Source organism: Psittacula echo, assembly GCF_963264785.1.
Source record: "Psittacula echo genome assembly, chromosome: 1".
NCBI lineage: Eukaryota > Metazoa > Chordata > Aves > Psittaciformes > Psittacidae > Psittacula > Psittacula echo.
Genome location: NC_137735.1, coordinates 146,806,286 through 146,830,163, shown reverse-complemented (window position 1 = coordinate 146,830,163; position 23,878 = coordinate 146,806,286). Strand labels below are relative to the sequence as shown.

The 23,878-nt window shown below is 38.5% G+C and overlaps 1 protein-coding gene across 7 annotated transcripts in view; it reads right to left on the bottom strand.

Annotated features, from left to right (window-relative positions):
- Positions 1-23,878, bottom strand: part of CADPS2 (calcium dependent secretion activator 2) — a gene marked incomplete at both ends in the record, with an annotated part of 338,118 nt that overhangs the window by 73,401 nt on the left and 240,839 nt on the right. For 4 of the 7 annotated variants that reach the window (XM_080622719.1, XM_080622717.1, XM_080622722.1 and 1 more), the window contains 3 exons: positions 13,173-13,193; positions 15,708-15,831; positions 17,882-17,945. In XM_080622719.1, coding sequence (XP_080478845.1) covers positions 13,173-13,193; positions 15,708-15,831; positions 17,882-17,945 — 209 coding nt within the window. The remainder of the gene's footprint in view (positions 1-13,172; positions 13,194-15,707; positions 15,832-17,881; positions 17,946-23,878) is intronic. The other 3 variants (XM_080622718.1, XM_080622723.1, XM_080622721.1) reach the window with 1 other exon arrangement.

The window sequence follows — 23,878 nt, the reverse complement described above, 5'->3', positions numbered from 1 at the left end:
CACTTATTTCACACCTGGAATAAGATCAAAATAGCCTAAAAATGGCTGTTGAACAGATGCCATTATCAGTAGGGAGAGCAGGAGAAAGACCATAGATTTACTAGCTAACTGTGAGATTATCCCAAACCACCACTGCGATGAGATCATGATGAAGAAAAATATGGTTTCAGGGAAGTATTAATTCCACTAAGCAAGGCACTGAGGAAGTGGAGTTCTAGTAATCTTTGTTGAAGTGATAAATTTTGATCAGAAATGGCATTGAAAGGATAAGAATTCTGAATTTCAATTAGAAATAGCATTGAACGGAGTTTGGGTTGTTTTGGTGTGTTTGTTTCTTTGTTAATAAGCCTAAGAAAATGAAAGATGAAAGAGGAGATGAGAAGTGCTCCCACACAGACAATGTGGGAATACAGTTTTCCCACAGTGAGAACCTAGTAGGAAGAAGAATACATCCGTATGATCAGAGATGATGCTGGCATAAAAATAAATCAGTCATGATAAATTATTTAAGACAGAAATTGCAAGGATTTCAGTCATTGTGGGACTACTGTTCAGATCTTTTATTATTTTTTTTTATAACAGGATTAGTATGTTTAGGAGGAAAAAGAGACCAAAACTGTAAATTTCCCTTTGAGGTGAGTTTTGCAAGTATCTGAATGACATTTCATGGAAGGAATGACTAAAAATGAGGGACAGATTATGCTCATGAATTCCAGTTTCAAGTTTGCATGAAATAAGGTCCTTTCCAACCCTAACTAATCTATGATTCTATGATTCTATTTACTATTTACTAGTTTACTCCAAAACTATTTATTATTGCTAAAAACATGCAAATTACTCTTGATGCTTCCTAGAGCTTTCAATAGTATTTTTAATATCATTATTTTCTTATAAGACTTATTGGTAAGACATGGCAGAATATTGCGCTCATTCTGCATCCTTGGACAAATCTCTCTAATTTTGTTGTCATTTACTTACAGATTAAATCAATACATGCAATTTCATCTGTATGGTATATGCTTCCCTAACTTTTGCTTAGGATTCACCTAAAGCTTCCTTTTCCATCTGTAAGCTACCACATCAGCTAATCTAATCTTTTTTTTTCTGTAACTAAGAACCTTTCACTTTCAAAAATCTATCTTTACCTGGGTGTATAAATAAAGGGCTACAAAGTAATTTGAAAGATAATGAACTAAATATGATTTACTTGGTTTTTTTACCAAAAAAGTAGTATATTTGAAATATGAGTACCAACAAACTATTACCTAGAAGTTTTAAAACCTCCAAAAAACCCCCTCCATCTGAGCAAAATACTGTGCTTGTCTTTATAAGCATAAAAAAATTACAGGAATGGAAATCAGTGCTGTCAGTTTTCATTATATTCATGATGTTTTTCTCCCCACAATTACTAAGGGTTGTTAAGATGTGTTTACACTGCTCAAACTAACAAGTTGCAGCCGGAGTCGAGTCAGTAAATATGCTGCTTGACATCTTTTAGAAAATAAACAGAAAAAGCCATCAATCATCTGTTTTCAGCTTCACATTCTGCCCAAGTGAAAAAGCAAGCCAGGCTTTGCAAATAATGGATGCTTTCTCAAGTATGCATTATCAGTGAGTCACACAGGTACCAAGAAAATATTGTTAAATGAGCTCAGCTAACTGACTAAAAAGCAACTGAAATGAAAAGGTGACTGCTTCATGGACTGATGGCACCTAGGGCCATAGGGCACTGTCAGATTATCCAAGTCTGACCCTGTGTCACACAGGCCAGAGAACTCCCCATTCCTCCTTTCTTGAGCCCATCAGGATGTCTAAAACCTACTTCAGCTTGCTTTCCAGAAAAGAGTTTATCCTTGAAGACAAATGTACAATTCACCTCTTTCTTTTTCTCCCCAGTGTGTAAGCTGTTAAACACTTGTGTTTAATTTCTCATAGGCATCTGCCGAACACAGGAGTCTGCTAATTCAAGAGATGATTCTCCTTCTTGGGTATATGAGTACAGTGCAACTAGGCAGTACCTGTCTCTGGTCTGCCAGTCTTTCCTCTGATGACACAGCATATATCCATTACTGTTTTTTCCTGTCCAGTATTTCATCTTTCCTCCTTTTCTTCAAACAAGCATATCCAGATCAAGACATTCAGGAGAGCCAACCTGGCTCCAGGCCAGAGATTCTCACGCAAACCAGCGGCAGAGGTACTGGAAAAAGGCATGCATGCCAAGAGATCCCAAGTTCACAACCCTGGTGGTCATATAGGTACCTTCATATCCAGACAGTGATATGGGACTGGAGACTTCTGTATAGTTTTGGATTTGGACAGCCTCATTTTATGCCAAACTGCAACAGAACATCCAATTTACATTTGGATCCTCTATGTAACACAAGTGGCATTTGTTTTAATTTTTGTTGGCACTGTTGCTCTGGTTGCTGGCAGCACTCAGCTGTTACACTACTTAACATTAATGCTACCAGCATTAAAGCCTGGAGAAAGTCCATGATGCCTACTAATGGAGGCGTCTGAGCATCAACTAATTTATTTCTATGCATGTGCCAGAATTAGACCCACAGGAGGGCAGATAACACAACGTCTGTTGGCTGTCAAACTCCTTCCGGTGCATGGCCTGAACAAGTTTTGGAGTTTCTGGAAGAATATTGCCTGTTTGGATATTGAACAGAGAGAGCTAAATCAATCTTACTTCTTTCCAAGTCCGATTATAGTGCATGGAGCCTATCTGAGCTACCCTTTATTCTATACCAGCTCTCTTGCCAAGAAATCTGACTGATTCACTCTAAAGAGGCACCTGAGAGTGAACTCATACTGATGCAAAGGGGATGACAGGGAAGCCTTGCAGTGAAGAAGGCCATAATATAATTTCATAATACAGATACATCATAATTTGGCCTGTATGAAGCCTACTCTTCCCCAGTAAAGCCCATTAATCCAGATTTTTTTTTGACATGTGAAACCAGCAAGATTGCTTCTAGACTTGTATCAAAAGCAGTACAAACATCAATAAACTAGAGCTAATATGTGTTACTAGACCTGAACTGACTGTGCAGAGTTAATCCAAAACTCGGAAAATCCACCCACAGATAATGTCAATTTGACTGTGGTGGATTTTCTTGCAAATTCTCACAGAACTAATTCTGCATGAAAAAGTAAGGAGTGGACATCTGCGAGGACATCCTATATTCTTGTAATTAAAAAGCATTTAGCTTTAATTATGGAATTGAAACTAGTCTTTCCATAATTGCTTTCTATGAATTCAACAGGATTTTAAATTCTGGGGACAAAAAAAAAGAAATAAAAAAATTAAAAATTAATTACTATTATCACCTATGTAGAGAGATTCTAGTCTGTATCATTTTATAAAGTGGGTCACACTTCAATGTCTTCAGTTTTTTAACATTTGTCACAGTATTCAATGATATTACTTTCATGGGACAATCACAGGTAGGTTTTGGCTCTTATTTTGCTTTGCCTAATTTTTTTTTTTTTTTTAATTTGGTGAAAATCCGCTCAAGGAAAAAAATCCATGAAAAAAATGAAAACAAACAAAAATCTGAAAAGCAACAGAAGAAAGGCAGAGGTGAAAAGAAATATCAATTTTTAATTGCTGGTCAGATCAGAGGCATTTAGTTTATGATTCTTTCTATTTTCGTTTTGGAAACACAGATACAAGCAGTTGGAATTTTTCTTCCTGTCCCTGATGTCTAATTTCTCTTCAAAAGGGAAACAGCTAATGTTCTCAGCTGTTCCTGTTCTGTGGAATAAAACTCAGAGGTAACAAATATGGTAAACTGGAGGGCTCCACAAATGAACACACCTGACATACTAAACTGACAGAAAACTGCAACCTTAAAGTGCAGACTGAGTAATGTTTTTTAAAAATCTAATAATTTTGAGACTCCAAATTTTAGGGAGTTACTGAAAGATGACAACAACAAATCTAATGCCAGCAGGAAAGGAGGAGGGAAAAGTGATGTTGACAGTTATTAACTAAAACAAATTTTGAAGAAACAAGTAATTGAGGACCTAAGATGAACAGAAAACAGAGTAAAATGTAACACAGATTGGCACTAGACTTGTGCAGTAGCTTTTCCTTATAGGATATTTTCTTATAAAAGAAATTAATCAGATCTCATTTATTCTGACTTTAATAAAGTATTGGATACTGTGCCTCCTGGGAAAACTACGAGTTAAGCAGAAGAAAATGAGGATTAAAAAAGAAACGTGTTGGATAAAGAAGCTGCCTCAGGAGAAAGACAATAGGTAACACTGAGAACGAGCAAAAAAGGCTTCTTGATGAATTCCTTGAAGATCCATCTTAGGGCTGAGCTTTCTTAATATTTTCACCATTGACTTCAGAATAAATATTAGGAGTGCACTGATAACAATGGTGTAAAACACTAGCAATAGACAGCAGGGTCAAAATGCAGTAACAGGTATTGGATAATTCCAAAGAATGGGAAAGAGAAACACAATTTAATACTTTAAAAAGGAGAGCAACACATTTTGACACACAAACAGCAATGAACATTTGCTATAAACTGGGAACTTGTCAGTTGGAAATGATCGAAACTCTGAAGACTGAGTTGAATTAGCTTTTCACAGAATGGCTGCGTGCCACAAGCATAATATAGACATCAAAAGACAAGTGTTCCTCAATATGCGCCCTGGTGGAGGTCCTCCTGCAGCAGGTGGCTGAGCTGTGGGACACTGTCAATAGGCTAAAAGATGTCAGGGAAGCTGAGAGGAAGCAGCACTGCTTGCTCCAGGCCCAAACTGTGCAGGGGCCTCAAGCGTCCACTGCAGCTCACGGAGGAAAGAAAGAGGCCATTAACCCAGGAAGCTGGGAAATTGTAAGAAAAAAAAACCAACAAAAAAAGGAGGAAGAAGACAATTAAAAGCAAGAGGCTTCCTCCTAAATCTGTAGTCCCCACCCAGAACCGCTTTGCAGTTTTGCAGGGGGCTAATGAGGAAACACACTTGTACCATGAAAAACCAGCTGATGCACTGGTAAAGAAGATCACTACTGGTGCTGCCAGGAAAAAGAGGTGGGTCATAGTGGTAGGGGACTCTACTTTGAAAGGCACACAGGCACCCATCTGTCGGCCTGACGCACTCTCAAGGGAGGTTCAGATCCATTGAGATCTGTTGCCTACCAGGGGCAGGGATCAGGGATGTTGCAGAGAGGCTGCCTACTCTAGTAAGTCCCACTGACTACTACCCACTTCTAGTGATCCATGTTGGTGCTGGTGATGTAGATAGCAGTAGCCCGGAGAACATTAAGAACTACAGAGCCCTGGGAGAGGTGGTTAGGGGCTCTGGAGCTCAGATTGTCTTTTCATCAATTCTCCCAGATAAAGAGGAGGACCTTAAAAAAGCTAGGAGGATTGGTCAGGTTAATAAATGGTTAGAAGGGCGGTGCCATAGTCAGCGGTTTGGGTATCTAGAACTTCGGACTCGATATGAGAGGCCAGGTCTACTGGAAGCTAGTGGAGCTGATCTGACAAAGGGGAAGAGGGGTTTTGGTAGGAGGCTTGCCAGACTGGTCAAGAAAGCTTTAAACTAGATATGTTGGGGGAGGGTGGCATCATTCCATCCCAACACTCCCAGTCAGTTGCCAGCACCTATAATAAATGCTCGGAGCAATGTTGAGATATTCCAGCCACTCCAGCCAATGAGCCGGCTTCATTTGGACCTCGGCTCAGATGCCTCTATACAAATACCCATAGCATGGGAAACAAACAAGAGGAATTAGAGATGTGTGCACATCTATGGGAATATGATATAATAGGCACCACAGAAACGTGGTGGGATGGCTCCCATGACTGGAGTGTTGGAATGGAAGGTTACAGGCTCTTTAGAAAAGACAGGCCCAGCAGACAGGGAGAAGGGGAGTTCCTATTTAAGTTAGGGATAGGCTGGAGAGTATGGAACTCTATCTGGAGACAGATGAGCAGTCAACAGAGTTTGTGGGTCAGGATTAAAGGGAGAAGAGTGATGGGAGACATTACTGTGGGGATCTGTTACAGACCGCCTGATCAGGAGGACTCTGTGAATGAAGCACTCTATAGACAGATAGAACAGCCTCATGCTCGCAGGCCCTTGTCCTCATGGAGGACTTCAACCACCCTGACATCTGTTGGAGCAATGGTACAACCCAGCACAAGCAATACAGGAGGTTCCTCGATTGTGAGGAAGACGACTTCCTTCTGCAAGTAATAGAGGAGCCGACAGGGAAAGGTGCCATGCTGGACCTCATGCTCACCAACAAGGAAGGGCTGGTTGCAAATGTAATGCTCCAGGGCAGCACTGGTTGCAGTGATCATGAGATGGTCAAATTCGAGATCCTCAGGACAGTGAAAAGAGTGTGTGGCAAGCTCACGGCCCAGACTTCAAAAGAGCAGACTTTGGCCTCTTCAGGAACCTGCTTAGTAAGGTTCCATGGCATACAGCCCTAGAGGGCAGGGGGGCCTAAGACTGTTGGTTGTTATTCAAGGATCACCTACTATGAGCTCAGGAGTGTTGCATCCCAACTAGAAGGAAGTGCAGCAGGAGGGCCAGGAGACCTCCTTGGATGGATAAGGAGCTGTTCAGGAAAATTCAATGGAAAAAAGAGGCTTATAGAAGGTGGAAGCAGGGACAGGCGGCCTGGGAAGAATACCGGGATGTTGTCCGGGAAGCTAGGAACCAGGTTAGGAAAACTAAGGCCCAGTTAGAATTAAACATGGCTAGAGATGTGAAAGATAACAGGAAGGGATTCTATAGGTATGTAGTGAGTAAAAGACAGACTAGGGACAAGGTGGCTCTCTCTGGAAGCCATCAGGAGAACTGGACTCAGTCTTCACTGGCAAATACTCCGACCACACCACCCAAGTCTTGGAAGGCAGATGCAGGGACTGTGAGAATGAAGACCTTGGGTGCACTGTAGGAGAGGATCTGGTTCGAGACCATCTTAAGAACCTGAACGTACACAAGTCAATGGGACCTGATGACATCCATCCGCGGGTCCTGAAGGAGCTGGCAAATGAAGTTGCTAAGCCACTGGCCATCATATTTGAAAAATCATGGCAGTCAGGTGAAGTTCCCGATGACTGGAAAAAGGGAAATATAACCCCCATTTTCAAGAAGGGGAAAATGGATGACCCGGGGAATTGCAGACCAGTCAGTCTCACCTCTGTGCCTGGCAAAATCTTGGAGCAGATTCTCCTGGCAGGCATGCTAAGGCACATGAAAAACAACCAGGTGGTTGGTGACAGCCAGCATGGCTTCACTAAGGGGAAATCCTGCCTGACCAATTTGGTGGCCTTCTATGATGGGGCTACAGAACTGATGGACAGGGGCAGAGCAGTTGACGTCTACCTGGATTGTGCAAAGCATTCGACACTGTCCCACATGACATCCTTGTCTCTAAATTGGAGAGACATCAATTTGATGGGTGGACCACTTGGTGGATAAAGAACTGGCTGGATGGCTGCAAGCAAAGAGTTGTGGTCAATGGCTCAAGGTCCGGCTGGAGACCGGTAACGAGTTGGTGTCCTTCAGGCATCGGTGTTGGGACCGGTCTTGTTCAACATCTTTGTTGGTGACATGGACAGGGGGATTGAGTGCGCCCTCAGCAAGTTTGCCAATGACACCAAGCTGTGTGGTTTGGTTGATACGCCGGAGGGAAGGAATGCCATGCAGAGGGATCTTGACACGCTTGTGAGGTGGGCTGATGCCAACCTGATGAAGTTTAACCATGCCAAGTGCAAGGCCCTACACCTGGGTCGGAGCAATCCTAGGCACAGCTACAGGTTGGGCAGAGAAGAGATTCAGAGCAGCCCTGCAGAGAAGGACTTGGGGGTGTTGGTCGATGAAAAACTGAATATGAGCCGGCTTCAGTGTGCGCTCACAGCCCAGATAGCCACCTGTATCCTGGGCTGCATCAAAAGGAGCGTGACCAGCAGGTCGAAGGAGGTGATCCTGCCTCTCTCCTCTGCTCTCGTGAGACCTCACTTGGAGCATTGTGTGCAGTTCTGGTGTCCTCAACATAAAAAGGACATGGAACTGTTGGAACAAGTCCAGAGGAGGGCCATAAGGATGATCAGGGGACTGGAGCAGCTCTCGTAGGAAGATAGGCTGAGAAGGTTAGGGTTGTTCAGCCTGGAGAAGAGAAGGCTGCGTGGAGACCTTATAGCAGCCTTCCAGTATCTGAAGGGGGCCTATAGGGATGCTGGGGATGGACTCATCATTAGGAACTGTAGTGATAGGACAAGGGGTAACAGGTTAAAACTTAAACAGGGGAAGTTTAGATTGGATATAAGGAGGAATGGAGGAAGTTCTTTACTGTGAGGATGGTGAGACACTGAAGTGGGTTGCCCAGGGAAGTTGTGAATGCTCCATCCCTAGCGGTGTTCAAGGCCAGGTTGGACAAAGCCTTGGGTGTCATGGCTTAGTGTGAGGTGTCCCTGCCCATGGCAGAGGAGTTGGAACTAGATGATCTTAAGGTCCTTTCCAATCTTATCTATTCTATGAGTCTATGATTGTATGACATATTAGATCAAGCAGTCCTGGTATACTAGTACTGCTAGTACTGGGCAAGTCATCTCGTGGGGATGACTGCACAGTTCTTGTCAGTGATGCTCAAGAAGGCGGAATTCAGATTTTAATAGAGATGATAAGATGATAAAAATGAAGAATAGGAAGCTAAAACTCTGAGACAAGTTTATGAAAGCCTAAGTTGCATGAGCATAAAACAATTGTCTAAAAATGCATCATGGGCTGATGATGAAATGCTGTGAGGGAGGGAATTAAACCTTAATAAGGGTTATAGAACTAGGCTATCGTTAAAAACTAGAAACTAATTTGACTGTAAGGTGATTCCTACACCTGTAGAGCAATCAGGACTTGAAATGGCTTTCACATGGACAAAGCAGGGGTTGGAAAAGGGGTAGTGACAAAGGCTGACAGCCCAGCTGTTAAGACAGAATGTATGTTCATGAAGGAGTATCACGATGTGAACCCAACAATCCAGGCTGGCTTTTTTTTCAGACCTCTGCTTCAAAATTGACACTAGGGATATTTGCCCATATCCTGCTGTTTAGCTGTGTAACAAACAGAGACCAAGAAGGTGTTACGCTACCGCGCAACTCATTCGTTTTTGTTTGTTCACTGAAATGAACATGCATGGAGAGCTTTAATCACATCCTCTCCAGGTACAATAACTCTCTCCACTTGTCTTCTCAATTTCAATAATGTTTGTAGTGTTCTTCTTTTTAAGTCTGATAGATCCTTCTGAGCCTTGAGGGCATTTACATACTACCTTTCCTTTAGAAACTTGTATGTAATGAGTATGCTAACGATCGATGTCCTTTAAAAAAACGCAAACTGTTGAGTTGCTTCTGACCTTCTATTGTATGGAGTTAACAGTTATTCAGCCTTTGGCAGTCTGTCTGATAGAAAGAAATATTGGGATGACAACTGTGATTTGTCTTCGAGCAGTTGCATGCTACACAGTAACTATTTGCTCTGATTTTAATCGAATTTATTCTCATTCCTTTTATTAAAACTGTTTGACAGAAGGAACCCAGTATATTCCATTACTACAGACTTTTAAAAAGAATGAGTTAAAAGACAAACTGCCTAATAATTTGAATTTTTACAATCTATTGCCTCAGAAATAATATCTAGGAACAATAACAGATGCAGCCCTGTTTGCTTCACAGCCATTTACCACTTCAATATCTAACCCAGTCCCTTTATTTCTCCAGAGCAAGGTAATGCCCTTGTGCTGAAAAATGTATTTACATGTAAGCTGCTACCACTTACTTTAGGAAATGACAACAGCACAAACAGAGTACATTACTCCTCAGCCATTCAGATTTCAAACAAATTTAAATGGGGTAAACCATTAATTTCTGAGAAGGAATAACATATTTTTTTTATTCTCTGTGTGTATTAATGGATATATATAAAATATAAGTAAAAATATGAATTCTGTATAAGGAAGGCCATTGTTTATGAAAGAGAGAAAACAGGTGAGGGAGGCATGTAAATTTCTATAAGCTGTTCACTGGAGGCTATACAAAATGCATCTGAAGAATGCTGTTTGTCAATGGCCTCAGAATCTAGCAAGTCCTGTTATGTTCAACATTATCAATAGGAAGAGTTAAGTTAAATACTGAATAAGACAGGAAAATATGCCATACACAAAATGATCTTAAAAGTAGTTTCAGGCAGAGAAGTCTCAAAGGCAGCATGTGTTGTGATGAAAATTGTTTATACTTTATCACGTATTGATTCTGTGATCATCTCCTTGACAAATATAAAGCCTTGCTGCAAACTACAAGGGCATTATATGAGAGTTCTTAGACACAGTTCAAAATTATAATACTAGGTTTGTTGCCATTCTCTTCATAATGGCAATTATACTGATTGAATAGATTAGCTACTCCATGAGAATTTCAGCCGTACATGTCGTAAGCAATGACATGCTGAATCCTATGTAATTGTCATTGCAATTGTAATTTTTATTGAAAAAAGCTGTTCTATATTCATAACAGTACAATGACATGAGAGTGCTAAATAAAATGTCATCTCAACTGCAAACAAATTCTGTTGATGCAAGTGCTGCTTACATCACCGTGTCTGCCATTAGGAAAGTAACCACTGTCTTTAGGAAAGCATTCAGTCTTGTTCAATTGAGCCTGTGAAAATGAGAGCACTCGGGGAATAGTCCTGGGAACCAGGCAACCACACTGCTGAAAAAGGATTCTCACAACAAAAAGAATTTGCATGCTCACCTCTACTACCTAACAAGGACACTCCTGCAATTCAGGATTCTCTATACAGTATCTAATGCAGAAGTTAAAGGGTAAATAATAATTATCAAGAAATAGCATTTCCCTATTTTCCACAACAATGCAATATACAGTATTAGGGACAAGCCTATTGTACATCAAGTTTATGATGAAATCTGTAGGAATTTAGTTAATGACACAAACAGGAGCAGGATTTGGTCCTGCTAGACAGGCTAAAACATAATTTTATATGGATTCCTTTCAGCTGCTTCATCTTTTGCATCAGAAAAATGGGTTCAATGAGACACAAAATTCTGAGGGAACACAGTCTATTTACTCCTTTCAATAAAATTAATTTTTCTGAGTTTCTGATTAATTTTCAGTTGCATTTTCAGTCAGAAGCGTAATTTGATTAAGCAGTTAAATTACAAACACTATATACCTTTAAGCATATGTACCTCTTATAAGCCTCATACCTCTATATACCTCTAATAAGCCTATAAACCTCTAGTTTCACCTAACTCACACAGTTAATTTCCGTTTACTCACTGTATGTGATAGGCTTTCTTCTCATCCATTCCATAGTATAAGTATTTGCCAGACACTTAAGGGACAGCTTTGCTATTCTATCTTAAGAACACGGCAATAGTTTCTTTCAAAGCACTCATAAACCTAATGCAAAATGACTGAAATCAGGTACACTAATTTTTTCTTTATTTTTTTTCCCCTGTGCTTGTAACTGTGTGTCATGTGTTCAGTGGTCTGTATTTCTGACATAATAAGCCTGAGAAAAAATAAAAATCACAAGTATGTGGCAGAAGGAATATTTGTAGTTGAGGTGATACACATGATATAAAAGTGTCCAGCTGAGGCTTTAGAGTGCAAGGGTCAAAAGGACACAAACTCTGAAATTAGTTTTTTTTATTTCACAAATTAATTTCAACATTTTTCTAAACTTCTAATTTGAAAAGATATTTTCTTCAATACCTACAGGTGTAAGAATAGTAAAGGGAATATTTGTACTATCTAGCTTTAGTTATCTTACCTAGCAGGGAGATAGGTCTTTTCACAGAGAAATTGTTGAAGGAGCCTCCAAGTGCTCTGAAGCACTTGCTTAACGAACTTTTCCTTGTTGATCAGAGTGGGCTGGCAGATGACCTCATCAATGAGAGCTCCTAACAACTCATCCTAACAGGTTGTGGCACGAATACCCATACAATCAGTGCATCGTCTGCTCTCTTTTTTAACAATTCCAACTTGAGCTCTTCTCTTTCCAGGGCATTTAGAGCTTTCAAACGAAAACCAGTAGAAGCTTTGGGAACCAATGGAATTTTTTTTAATCTTCAGTTATTAACAGTTTTAAAAAAGTAGTTTTTATAATTAGCTAGTACTTTTTTCTTGTTTACCGGCTAAAGAAGCTGTTCCTCAAAAAATAGACAATCCCTTCAAGCCCCTCACTGGCAAGGCACCCCACTTTGAACTACTTCCATACAACCTTTATAGTCATCACACCAGTTTGTCTTTCCAGATGGAAAATTATTTCATCCTGAGAATATTACCAACTCAATGCTCCTTCCTGCAACTCTGGTTGATATTATTTGTGGAAGCCCCACAGAGCATCAAGATCAGGCTTCCACTTGGTCTGTAGGTAAGTCTTTAAAGAAGGTAATACAAAGTAGTGTATGCATCTATTTCATAGTGTATATATATACATATATATACACAGTCCTTCATACTTCTATGCAGCCAGTACTACTCAGCCACAAATACTACTTCAGCTATGTTCTTTTTATGATCACTCTCTTAAATATTGGGATATAAACGCTCAAACCCCATCTCTGCACTACTGCAGAATATACACCAAAACTGTTTCATGAAATAAAGAACACGAAAAACTACCATCCTCCCAACCTTCAGCTGTTACTAGGAAAATAAACCTATCACTAAACAAAGCCATATCAGAGAACTCTAAAACCAGCTTTATAAAATTAGTTCTCCTACCAAGACCTTCATCAATAATTTCAGCAGTCCCATTAAGAAACAGGTGTCTTTTTTTCTGATGACTATGAAGTTACATTTCTCCAAATTCACAAACTGATTTTGAATTCGAGTCAACCTTCATTACTCAGTTATACCTATATCACAGAAATCACAATTGCATTATATTCCAAAATATAAAATTAGCTAAATTGCTAATAATTATGCACATCATAGTTAAATATCAGTGTAAATGAAGAATGCACGGACTACATCAAAATAATTTTAACATTCATACACGTTCTGGTCAATAGCTGGGTATTTCTGAAATCAACAAAAATAACAAAATAACAGACACAACACACTACATCTGTAATACATGCAGACATGCACACAAATAGTAATCACCTGTGTCCTTTTCTGCTGTTGCTGAATACAAAAAAAAAAAGAAAAAAAAAAGAAGAGAAGAAAAACACCATTACAGAAATATAACTATTTAAATTTTATTAGAGAAGAACAGATACCAAATAAGGTGTTAAAATGTTTTTAAAATCTTGAGTATAGCAGTAAACGTCCTGACAGTCAGGTCACACAAGTGATGTGTTTTGTCAGCTAAAGGAGAAAAGGTGTGTTTTCAGGTAGTATATTTATATTTACTAGTCCTATGTAGTCTGTATTTCAAGCTCACTGGCTGAGTTTGCATATTGTGCCTGAGAATTTAGAAATATAAATAACAGTAAAAGAATATAAAAAAGTTAAGAATATAAGAATATTATTTTTGTTAGAGCCTTCTTTGCATGTCCACTTCTTAGGTAGTTACTACTGGTCTATAGCTGATATTATCATGTGATAGTTGCATTTTGACTGACTAATATAAAATGATTTCTTCTGTTGTTCACTGAAGAAATACTTAAAGGACAAAATTCCCAAATGTATAACAGTTACATTTGAGGATATCAGTAATGTTATGAAGATGACTATATGTTTTTGTATGCAATTTGAGGAGCAAGCAATTAATGCAAACGCTAACATGAATTGCTTTCAAGAGAAGAATGTAATTTCAGTGCACAGATACAATAATGCTCCCATAAACCTAACACAGCAGAACGGAACCTATTTCTGAAAACTATTACATTTATATTGATAAAAGTGTAGCATATTTTTAATGACCAGAGTATAGAAAGAGACCAATACAGGTCTTATTGCTACTGAAGACCAATGTTTTTAATGTTTTGATGTTATAATGCTGGAGCCTTCAATTTGAAAACAGTACTTAACCTATTGTTGAGAAATAGTACAATTATGTATGGAATTATCTGTTGTGCTTTGGGTTTTATGAGCATAAACTACTTGCATAAATCTAGTTATGTTTAAATCAAAAGACAATAAATCCAAAAAGAAATTTGCAAGTCAAAATATGCCATGGGAGGGACAGCAGTTTTATGTGCTGTTCCAGCTTATTGCAGTGTTAACAGTGTGCATATTTTAGAATGCCAATTTTGCTGCTTGCAGTGGAACTGTCACACTTGTTTAGAAAACAGTAAAAAAAATCTAGTACAAAGATGTATTTACATCACTGTAAAAAACTTTTCCAGTTCAATTTAGTCTCAGTGAATTTAGATACCCTTTGTATGCTTTTGTAATCTTTTAAAAATCTTTCTATTTTTATGCCCATTATTTTAACAGGTTTGCTAAAAGTCTGAAATACAGAACATTTAAAAAATCCCCTTTATGAATAAAGATAACAGCTAAGGAAAACAGTTATTTTTGCTTTTTCATTTTCCAGAATAGATTTAATATTCATCCTTCTGTCTTTAACACAACATGATATCATAATTAATTATGATAAACTGGTTACTAAGATGGTTTCATGTTGTTACTCCCATGATATAATACTGGTTGCTATAGTGATGAGATGGGTTTTTCGTTAATCACTTGTGAGATTGGTTAACTCATGTTTTTCAGAGAGTTTGAGAAGAAATGGAAAAAAGAAAAAAAGTTGGCTGTATAATACTGCTAAACATGAGGCTTCTTCATTTTTCTGCTATGATAGCTCTGGTTCTTCTAGTGCATTGCTAGAAATACATGCTGTTAAAAAAACATAATATGCATAAAATTGTATTTTTTAAAAGCAGAATTCATCTTTCATATATTTTCCTGTTAACTGAAACTACCTCCAATAAATAATGCAGTTATAAAGATGCGGTCACACTGTCTTCTTCTCCTGAATATATCTGTACACGTATATCTCATGACTTCCTTTTTGTTCTACATAGGTTTACAAATAGTAAAGTGACATTATGTACTCTAGCAACTTTTTTTAAGAAAAATCTTTATTTTATGATACACTTTCTAGAACACACGTAATTCCAGAGAAACTTCTGATTACCATCAAATCTAGTATTTTGTCCCATTGATCACTTTGGAAAATCAGAATGTAATTAAGATTTTAGTCATCAGATTATTATTATACACCTGACAAAACAACAGCAAAAATAAATAACAGTTATCTATCTGTCTGCCTTATAAGTGCATCAGAAAAGCAACTTTACCCAGAGTTTTCAAGTTTTGAGGTACTGTTACTTACTGTTACTGCTGTTAAGGTAAGAATTTCCTGTCAGTAGTTTAATTACTAGGAATAATTAGAGAAATAAAAAATAACTCATAAACAACCTTCTAGATTTATGGAGAACTCAAAAGTAAGAACAAAGGGCAACTTAAATTAGGAAGTCCTAGTCTTCTATTCAAACAGTCCCAGGAGGTGTATTAAAGCAATGAATAGGAAAAAAGCTCCATAGTTCACCAGCTGAGATTTTAATGAGACATTTCCCCTTGCTGTGGAATGGTTCTGCTCTGGAAAGGGAAAAGGCTGCTCACAGAATGTTCAGTTAATAGGCATTGTTGGCTTTTACAGCCGCTTTGGCAGTTGATTGCTGTACTAACCTTCTATTTTGGCATATTCTGTAAGTCGAGTGTAATTGATCAAGGCGGCCTTCTCCAGACATTTTCTGACCACTTTCTTCACCTCTTCTGCTGGTATGGGAGTGGCAATATCTTTCATTAAAACCTGTTTCAGAGACAATTGTACCTCTTGATTACATTTATTACCCAAAACCCCAGGGAAAAGGATAAAAGTATCCTAAAGTTACTACAGAACTGATGATAAAGGCAGAAATCAAAAAGGAACTAGATATCTGTCTTTCAAGGTTTCTGTTCAACCCTGGCTTGACTGCCTGTATGGTATTCATAAACAATAGCCCCCGGCATCTTGCAGCATGCTAGTCAGTCTTCATTTGTGTAATGCCAAGACCAGTATAACAAACAAGAGCATTCCGCGGATGGTCTGGATCATGGTGTCTGCAAAAGACATGGATGTGGAAATTTGCTTGGTTGTCACCTGTGGAAAAGCTTCCACCACTGCATAATGTAAAGGAGAAACTGTGAACCACACCATCAGAGCTAACACTGACTTTTCTACAATCAGAGTTATTCAAATTCAACATATCCCTGCTGTGAAAGAGTCCTCTATAGTAGTCAGGGAAAACATCGAAATTCTGGTGGACAATTTGATTATGGACAAGCAGAAGAACAGATCATACAAACCTTTTCAAAACCTGTCAGTTTTCAAAACCTGTCTGTTTTTAAAATATAGGATTTTGATAAAGTGGATCACCTGTTGCAAGTGACTCAATATATTTTTACCACATTTCATATGTAAATAATAGTTTCAGGTAACTCACAACCTTTTAAAAATGCTTCTCCAATGTATCCCCAGACACGCTACACCCTTACAGAACATATCTAAGAACTACTGTGAAAGGGAAGGAGCAAGAGATATGGTCTGGAGAAGGGTACAGTAGAAAAGAAACAGGTTCCCTAACAGAGAAGCTATTAGGAGGATACTGTTGCAAAGCAGACTCTTCCATTACTTGTACATACAAAATGACATCTCTACCTTTGTTTACTTCCTTATTTTAATGAATAACCTGTTATTTTATTATTATATAATAATAATGTTAATAACCTCTGGGTTATCAACAAGTCAAAATGTAGTATTCAAAACTTTTTATTTTGGATCTGGTTTGTTTTGGGTTTTCCCCTCATCCCCCAAAATTTCAAAGAAGGTAAAATAAGGTATTTCTATCCCATTCTGCATCCACAAATATAGAAATGCATATTTATTCTCAGTCAAGAACAGACAGTGGTGTTCCTTCAGCATCAGACAGAGTACCATTGCCATTTTTAACAGCAGGAACTGTGAGAGGAAATGGCTGTTTCATATAACACAAAGGAAACACAAAGTAATCTAGACAGCACTACAATCACTGAGATTGTAAGGGAAAGAAAACATATATACCCCATCTCTCTATGTGGTTTTGTTCATGGCACAGGTTTTCTGAGACAGAATCTCTATCCATGGAGCGTTCTGCAGTGCAGAACAACTGACACTCTGCAGGACCAGACCTCACAGATTTTGGCAAAGCTACACAGACTGGGATCTAAGCTATTTTTGAATTCATACCTTCATCAGGCTCCTGCTGACACAATTCCTCTGGAATCTCTGATGGGATTTAAAGTTCTCTTTCCCTAGAGATGACTGAGATGCTTTTTAACATTATGAGGTTGTCTTGCTTGTCAACACAAATGGATTTGCTGAGTAAAATTTACATTTATAGCTGCTCATGTCAGTTTTACTGCATTTAGCTTTTTCTTCGTAAATTGACTCAGATTATGTATTTATAGAAGATTATCTGGATTGTATAGAAGCTTTTTAATGTTATATGTATGTATAGACAACATCAGAAGCTGGAAGCCATAGAAATCAGGAAAAGGGGGCTGCAGAGTACTCTTGCATTACTTCAGAGGTAATGCTGGGTAACTGTTAAATTTTAAAGAAACAGAGTCACCACAGTGGCTTGAAGTGAAAGTCAAACAAATCCTACAGAAAACAGCTATTTGTCTCTGTTGAAGACAATAAAGAAAAAAGCTCCACTGAACAGCTAATACCAACAGTAAAATACCTGAGAAGCCATGAGCATTCTTTCAGCAGTGTGAAGGCAAAATTAAAATGCAGGCTTAGTACTCAAGCAGAGTTTAAAATATGTTATCAAACTTACCCTTTCAAGTAATGAAAGTGTGGCTTTTAAAGCTCCTTCGGGGCGTCCAAAAGGGAAACAGTATCTAAAAAAGAAAAAAAGAAAAAAGGAAGAGAAAATGATCAGAATTATAACACCTCCATTAAGAATTTACTTTGATACATAACTGCACACAACTTGAATTAAATTAAGTTAGTAGAAGACTCCCATACATGAAGTACTAATGAAAGCACAAGGCCTCTCCAGCAGTCTACCATGGATCACAGTACTACAGTACAGCAGTATCAGCCCACCAGCAGCTCAGGTCTAAATACAGAAAAAATACAAAAGGCAAAAAAGCATCACTTCCACTTTCTCAATTATAAAGCACATTTAATGGTTTCTGAGAAGCTTAATTGTCATCTTCCTGGAAAGAGGTACTATTTCTCATGTAGCCATGACAGCTACCGGAGATCTGAAATAGCACTATGTATATTATATCTTGTTTCAATATTGGATTAACATAAAATGTCAGATATTTAAGTTTCTAGAGATAATATGTGAATAAAAATGCTTGCAAATATTCCATGACATTTTTTCTATTATAAATAGCATGGAAAAGCATTTAATGATATCTTAGATTTTATCAGCTGCAACTTAAACCATACCCTTTTTTGTCTTGATACTTCTGGAATTCTCTAAATTAAAAAGTGATCCCATTCATAGCTTTGTTTTTCATTTTTGTATACTGACTGATCCAATATATCAGCTCAATGAGACTACAATGCTCAGGCAACTGTAACCTCTCTTAAGCCCATCTATAAAATCTTGCTGGGAAATCCCCAATTGGAAAAAAGATTTTTTACTTTGCTGAGATTATTATCTTTTTATTATTACTCACTGAGAATGGTAGCCTCATATTCTAATGTTTTCCAATAGTAAAATCTTTTCTAATGATAAAAGGATTCAGATCAGTGAAGTTTAGATACATTTTGGTCAGCCAAAATAAAGCCCTGAAAATGAGATCAAAAAAGGATTTCCCACAGCAAAAATTCCAGTATTTGCTTTGTCTCATTTTGTTTCTTTCTTACAATAGTGCTAACAATTTTTGAGAACAGGTTAACAAATTAGCAAAACCGATTTAATGACCCTTAGGTGTTAAGTCATCTTAAATCAGAACACACCTTTAGGTGTTTCATCTCCTCCTTCCTTTGCAGTATATTTCTACAGTCCTTGACTTGAGCTTCCCACTGCTTATTCCCATCATCATCTAATGATAGCTTTTGAATAAATGTCACTTATTTCTTGATTACACTTACTAATTCAAATCAAAGACTTCCTTCCAGGTATGTTACGCTACGTAAATAACATAACAAGCTTCCAAAACCCAACCAGCTTTAAGTTCCTGATGTAGACTTAAGTCCCACAGTAGAATAGGGGTTACTCAGGTTACTGCAGAGACAATATGTATGAGTACAACTTGGGCAGCAAGCTTACATGTGCAATTGGTGCAAGAAGCTTCTGACAGAAAAGAGTGCTTATAGTGAGATAAGCAGCTTAAAGAAAAGGGAATGCTCACAGTAGAGGCCTTAAAGGAACGCTCTGAGCAGTCCTGCCCCCAGTACTGCAGTCTCTTTGCTGCTGAGGCGGCAGGGGAGCAGCATGTTGCTGGCAAGAAGAAATTCAGTCTCTTGGATAAAACCCTCATGCCAGTTGATTTCCCACTGTTTGGCTGTGGCAAGGATGATCCCACAGCTGAGGGGATCTTTAAGGATAGGGAGTCACATATGGTGACAATAAATTAAATTATGAGACATATGGACAATTGAGGCTGCGACATCAAAGAGGACCAAGCATTAATTTAGTAGTTGGTACAAAGGTAGTGGACATGAGGAGATGTTTATGTAAGCTACCTAGGGGAGAACAGAGAAGGAGCAGTACTCATGGTCTGCATTAGTACCAGCACCACAGGGAAGCATAGATGGAACAATCCAGAAATAAAATTCACACAGCCAGGCAAGAGATTAAAGTCCGAGACCCTTACAGCAGCTTTCTCTGAAATATCATAGAATCATAGAATAGTCAGGGTTGGAAAGGACCTTAAGATCATCTAGTTCCAACCCCCCTGCCATGGGCAGGGACACCCCACACTAAACCATGTCACCCAAGCCTCTGTCCAACCTGGCCTTGAACACCGCCAGGGATGGAGCATTCACAACCTCCCTGGGCAACCCATTCCAGTGCCTCACCACCCTCACAGTAAAGAATTTTTTCCTCATACCAATCTAAACTCCCCCTATTTAAGTTTTAACCCGTTACCCCTTGTCCTATTGTTAGAGGAGGGTGAAATTTTCTGTAACCATTCTAGCAGTGATTATATTTGAAAAGTTTGCAAATCAATAGAAAGCCTTTGTACATATGTTAAAATTTTGTAACTTTGCTGTTCTGTATTTTAGATACTGTTCCAGTAGGTGATTGTGTTTAGAAATCATAAATCAATAGAGAAGCTTCATACACTGAATGCTGCAATTGTGTTGGTTTGTATCTTAGCTACTTTATAACTAAACGCTACAATGGTGACTTTAGGAATAGAAACAAATATAACCTTGTATAGTAAAGGGAATGTAGAAAAGAATGTACTGTGAAACTCCAACTTAGCAGAACCAAAAATTAAGTAAGCCAGAACCACATACCAAGGGCAACTAAGTGAAGATAAGAGAATGCTGTATCCACATAATGGTTGGGATTTGTCCAAACAACAGAAAGGTGAAAAAAGGACAGAGTGAGGAAGACCCCTTACTTCATCAGGACGACCACCAGACGACCAGCAGAGGGGGCTGCGCAAGCGCAGAAGAGGCTGATGTCGTAAAGGACTGATGAAGCAATCCCTGATACCTATTGCGAAACTTCTAACGTATAAATTGCGAACGCGATGTGACGGGGTTAGAACCAGATTTGGGTGCATACCCCTGGTTCTCGGCGCCTTAATAAAGCACCTCATATAACCATTCCGATGGTTATGTGTTTGTCCTGACGCTAACACTGTCACTACAGTCCCTAATGAAGACCAGCATCCCTATACCCCCTCTAGATACTGGAAGGTATGAAGTCTCCACACAGCCTTCTCTTCTCCAGGCTGAACAACCCCAACTTTCTCAGCTTGTTCTTTAGCCACTGAGTGATCCACCCATCAAATTGATGTCTCTCCAATTTAGAGACAAGGATGTCATGTGGGACAGTGTCGAATGCTTTGCACAAGTCCAGGTAGATGATATCAACTGCTCTTCCCCTGTCCATCAGTTCTGTAGCCCCATCATAGAAGGCCACCACATTGGTCAGGCAGGATTTGCCCTTAGTGAAGCCATGCTGGCTGTCACCAAACACCTTGTTGTTTTTCATGTGCCTTAGCACATGAAATGTGGTTCTTCCATGTTTGATGCCTGAGAGGCAGGCAGAGACTTGAAGTCTCAGTGTGCAGGTAAGATGACAAGGTATCTTAAGTGGGAAATACTCTAGGCAAGTCCTGGTGATCCTTGAAAGTCTGTACCACTGACCCCCTAATTAGGACAATGAGAATGATTAGAAAACGTTAAGTGAGATTAGAGAAGCTGCAAATTGTTGACAAATAGTAATAGAAAGATATTTTAACTGTACACATGTACATGTCTCATTAGGATGAGATACAATATTTTGTGGCACAGTTTTGAGTCACTTCCTTGAACAACTAATCTAGGATCCACACGAAAAGACACTCTTCTGGATTTGGTCTCAACTGTGACAAGACACAGCTTGAGAGGTGCAGAGAAGGAGAGGTGCTCTGTAGTAGTGATCATAAAAGAATAAAATTTAATAATGCAACAAAAGAGAACAGGCAAAAAAAAAATCAGTACATGTATTGTACTGATTCAGTATATTGCATCATATATATTATACTCATTCTGTATATTCAATTTTAAGAATGGGAACTATGAAAAACCAAAGAACTTGAAAAATAAAAGTCTAAACCTTAAAGGAGCATTTCAAAAAGCAAGAAACCTACAAGGAGCCTGAGAGAAAATTCAAAGTCCCAAGTCAAACACATGCCACAATTGAAAAACAAAAAAAGTTAGAAAACCAAGCAAAACCCCCTCTCTGTGATTCCATGAGGAAGATGAAAAAGTTATTGTAGAGAATTTGATATTTAAAACCTGTAAAACCTATCTGAACGAGGAGGACATGAAAGTCTCTAAAATATTCTAGGGCCCACATAAACAGCATGGATACTCAAACTGACAGCATAAAGAACAGTGGAAGCAGGAAGCCAACCTGGGAGATGATGGGACTGCTCGATGACAAGGAATACATGGCATTCATCAGGGACAGCATGGTCAAAGCAGAGAATCTCAGTGCATGCATTGCAACAATCTTTACTGCTGAATGTGTTTTCCAAAATATTCAGCATTTCACAGTTATCACAACAATTTTGATGGCTTGATATATGGAGTGTTTTTAGCAACGCATTTTCTTAAGAAAGCAATCTCACAGCCAAGGTTATTTGCTAATTAATGATACAGGCGATCTTTTTACATTATTTGTGTCAAGGTTTTCTTTAAAAGTCTAATGCCAATTCTTTATTAGGATGCCCTGTCTAGTGATTGTATATGCTTTATAAATTCAGATTCCAGGGCACTATTGATTCTTCCTTCTACGAGTACTATGCCAGTATCCTCATCTAAATTCAGACATTCTAGCTAATTTTTTTAGTTCTAACATTTGTTCAGAGAAAGATATAATGATTGCTCTTCACCTGACAGATCACTGTTTGTCTGTCTTGATTAAATAGGATATTAAAGTAAACCTTAGAGTCCTCTGAAGAATGGTGCATTCACCTTTGAACGACACATTGAATTATCCTCAAGCAGGAGTTCCTAATGTCTGAATTTCCTCAAAACTCACCAAGACTGAGGCAGTAAGATCCTATGGTCACTAATATACTGTAAATTCATCAACATACGCTATCTAGCATGCAGGTAAGCAGACATAATGGGTTTCACCTTTATTTGTTCCAACTCAAATAACTGTTTAGACATTATCGTACATTTTGTAACTAGTCTTATGCATGTGAAGGCCTGAAGGTGAACAGAATTATTTTGAAGATGCCTCTCTTCTTGTTCCTCCATTTCCCTATTCTCTCTGTACGTATTCAGAAGGCTTCTGCAGCTTCAATATTTTTGAGGTCACAGCTACTTTCACTGACCTCATCATTGTGTATGGGCAAAAGTAATTACATTTATTGGAAATTACAGCTATTATGTTTCTATGTTTCTATCATAAACTTGACAGGATATAGCCATGCCAATCACAGGCCAGAGGTCTTCTCCCAGCTCTAATTCTCTTTTTTTTTTTAAACTTGTTTTCTTTCCCCTTGTAGATGATGTTCTTTGTCAGTATGCTCCTCCTGCCTTTTCAAGACCTGGGAAGCAGGCACTGTGTCCTATGCTGCTCTGTATCCCTTCCCTGGAAAGAGTTATTTAATTCAATGGAAGGCAGGAAACAGCTGATGTGTCAGGGAAGAATATTTAAGGGAAATAAAGGAAGGGAGTATAATTTTTTTTCCCCAAAACAAATACCCTCTAAGAAGAATTCTAGCTTTCTTTAGATTAACACAAATATGAAGTCCCAAGTGAAGGCTGCTATGTACTCTCTGCTCAAAAAATCCCCAATGACCAAGTTATCAACATAACAGATACCAGTGTATACTAGACATTCTCCTCATCAAACCAGAGGAGCATCCAACAAAATTACAGGCAACCTTGCCAAAAAAAAGGAAGCTGTTTCACACAGTGCTATTTAAACTATGGAATTGGTTGTCATGAAGTGATACAGAGAGAAAAAAAATCTACGAATACATTCTAAAAAATTATTATTAGATTGACAAAATAATGGCAGATAGGTTGGCTTAGTGAGTAAAGTAACAGATTAGATAGTCTACATGCTGTTTTCATGCTAAGCTTCATAAACCATCAATTGCTAGAAAACAGAAGGAAATAGCAACCCAAG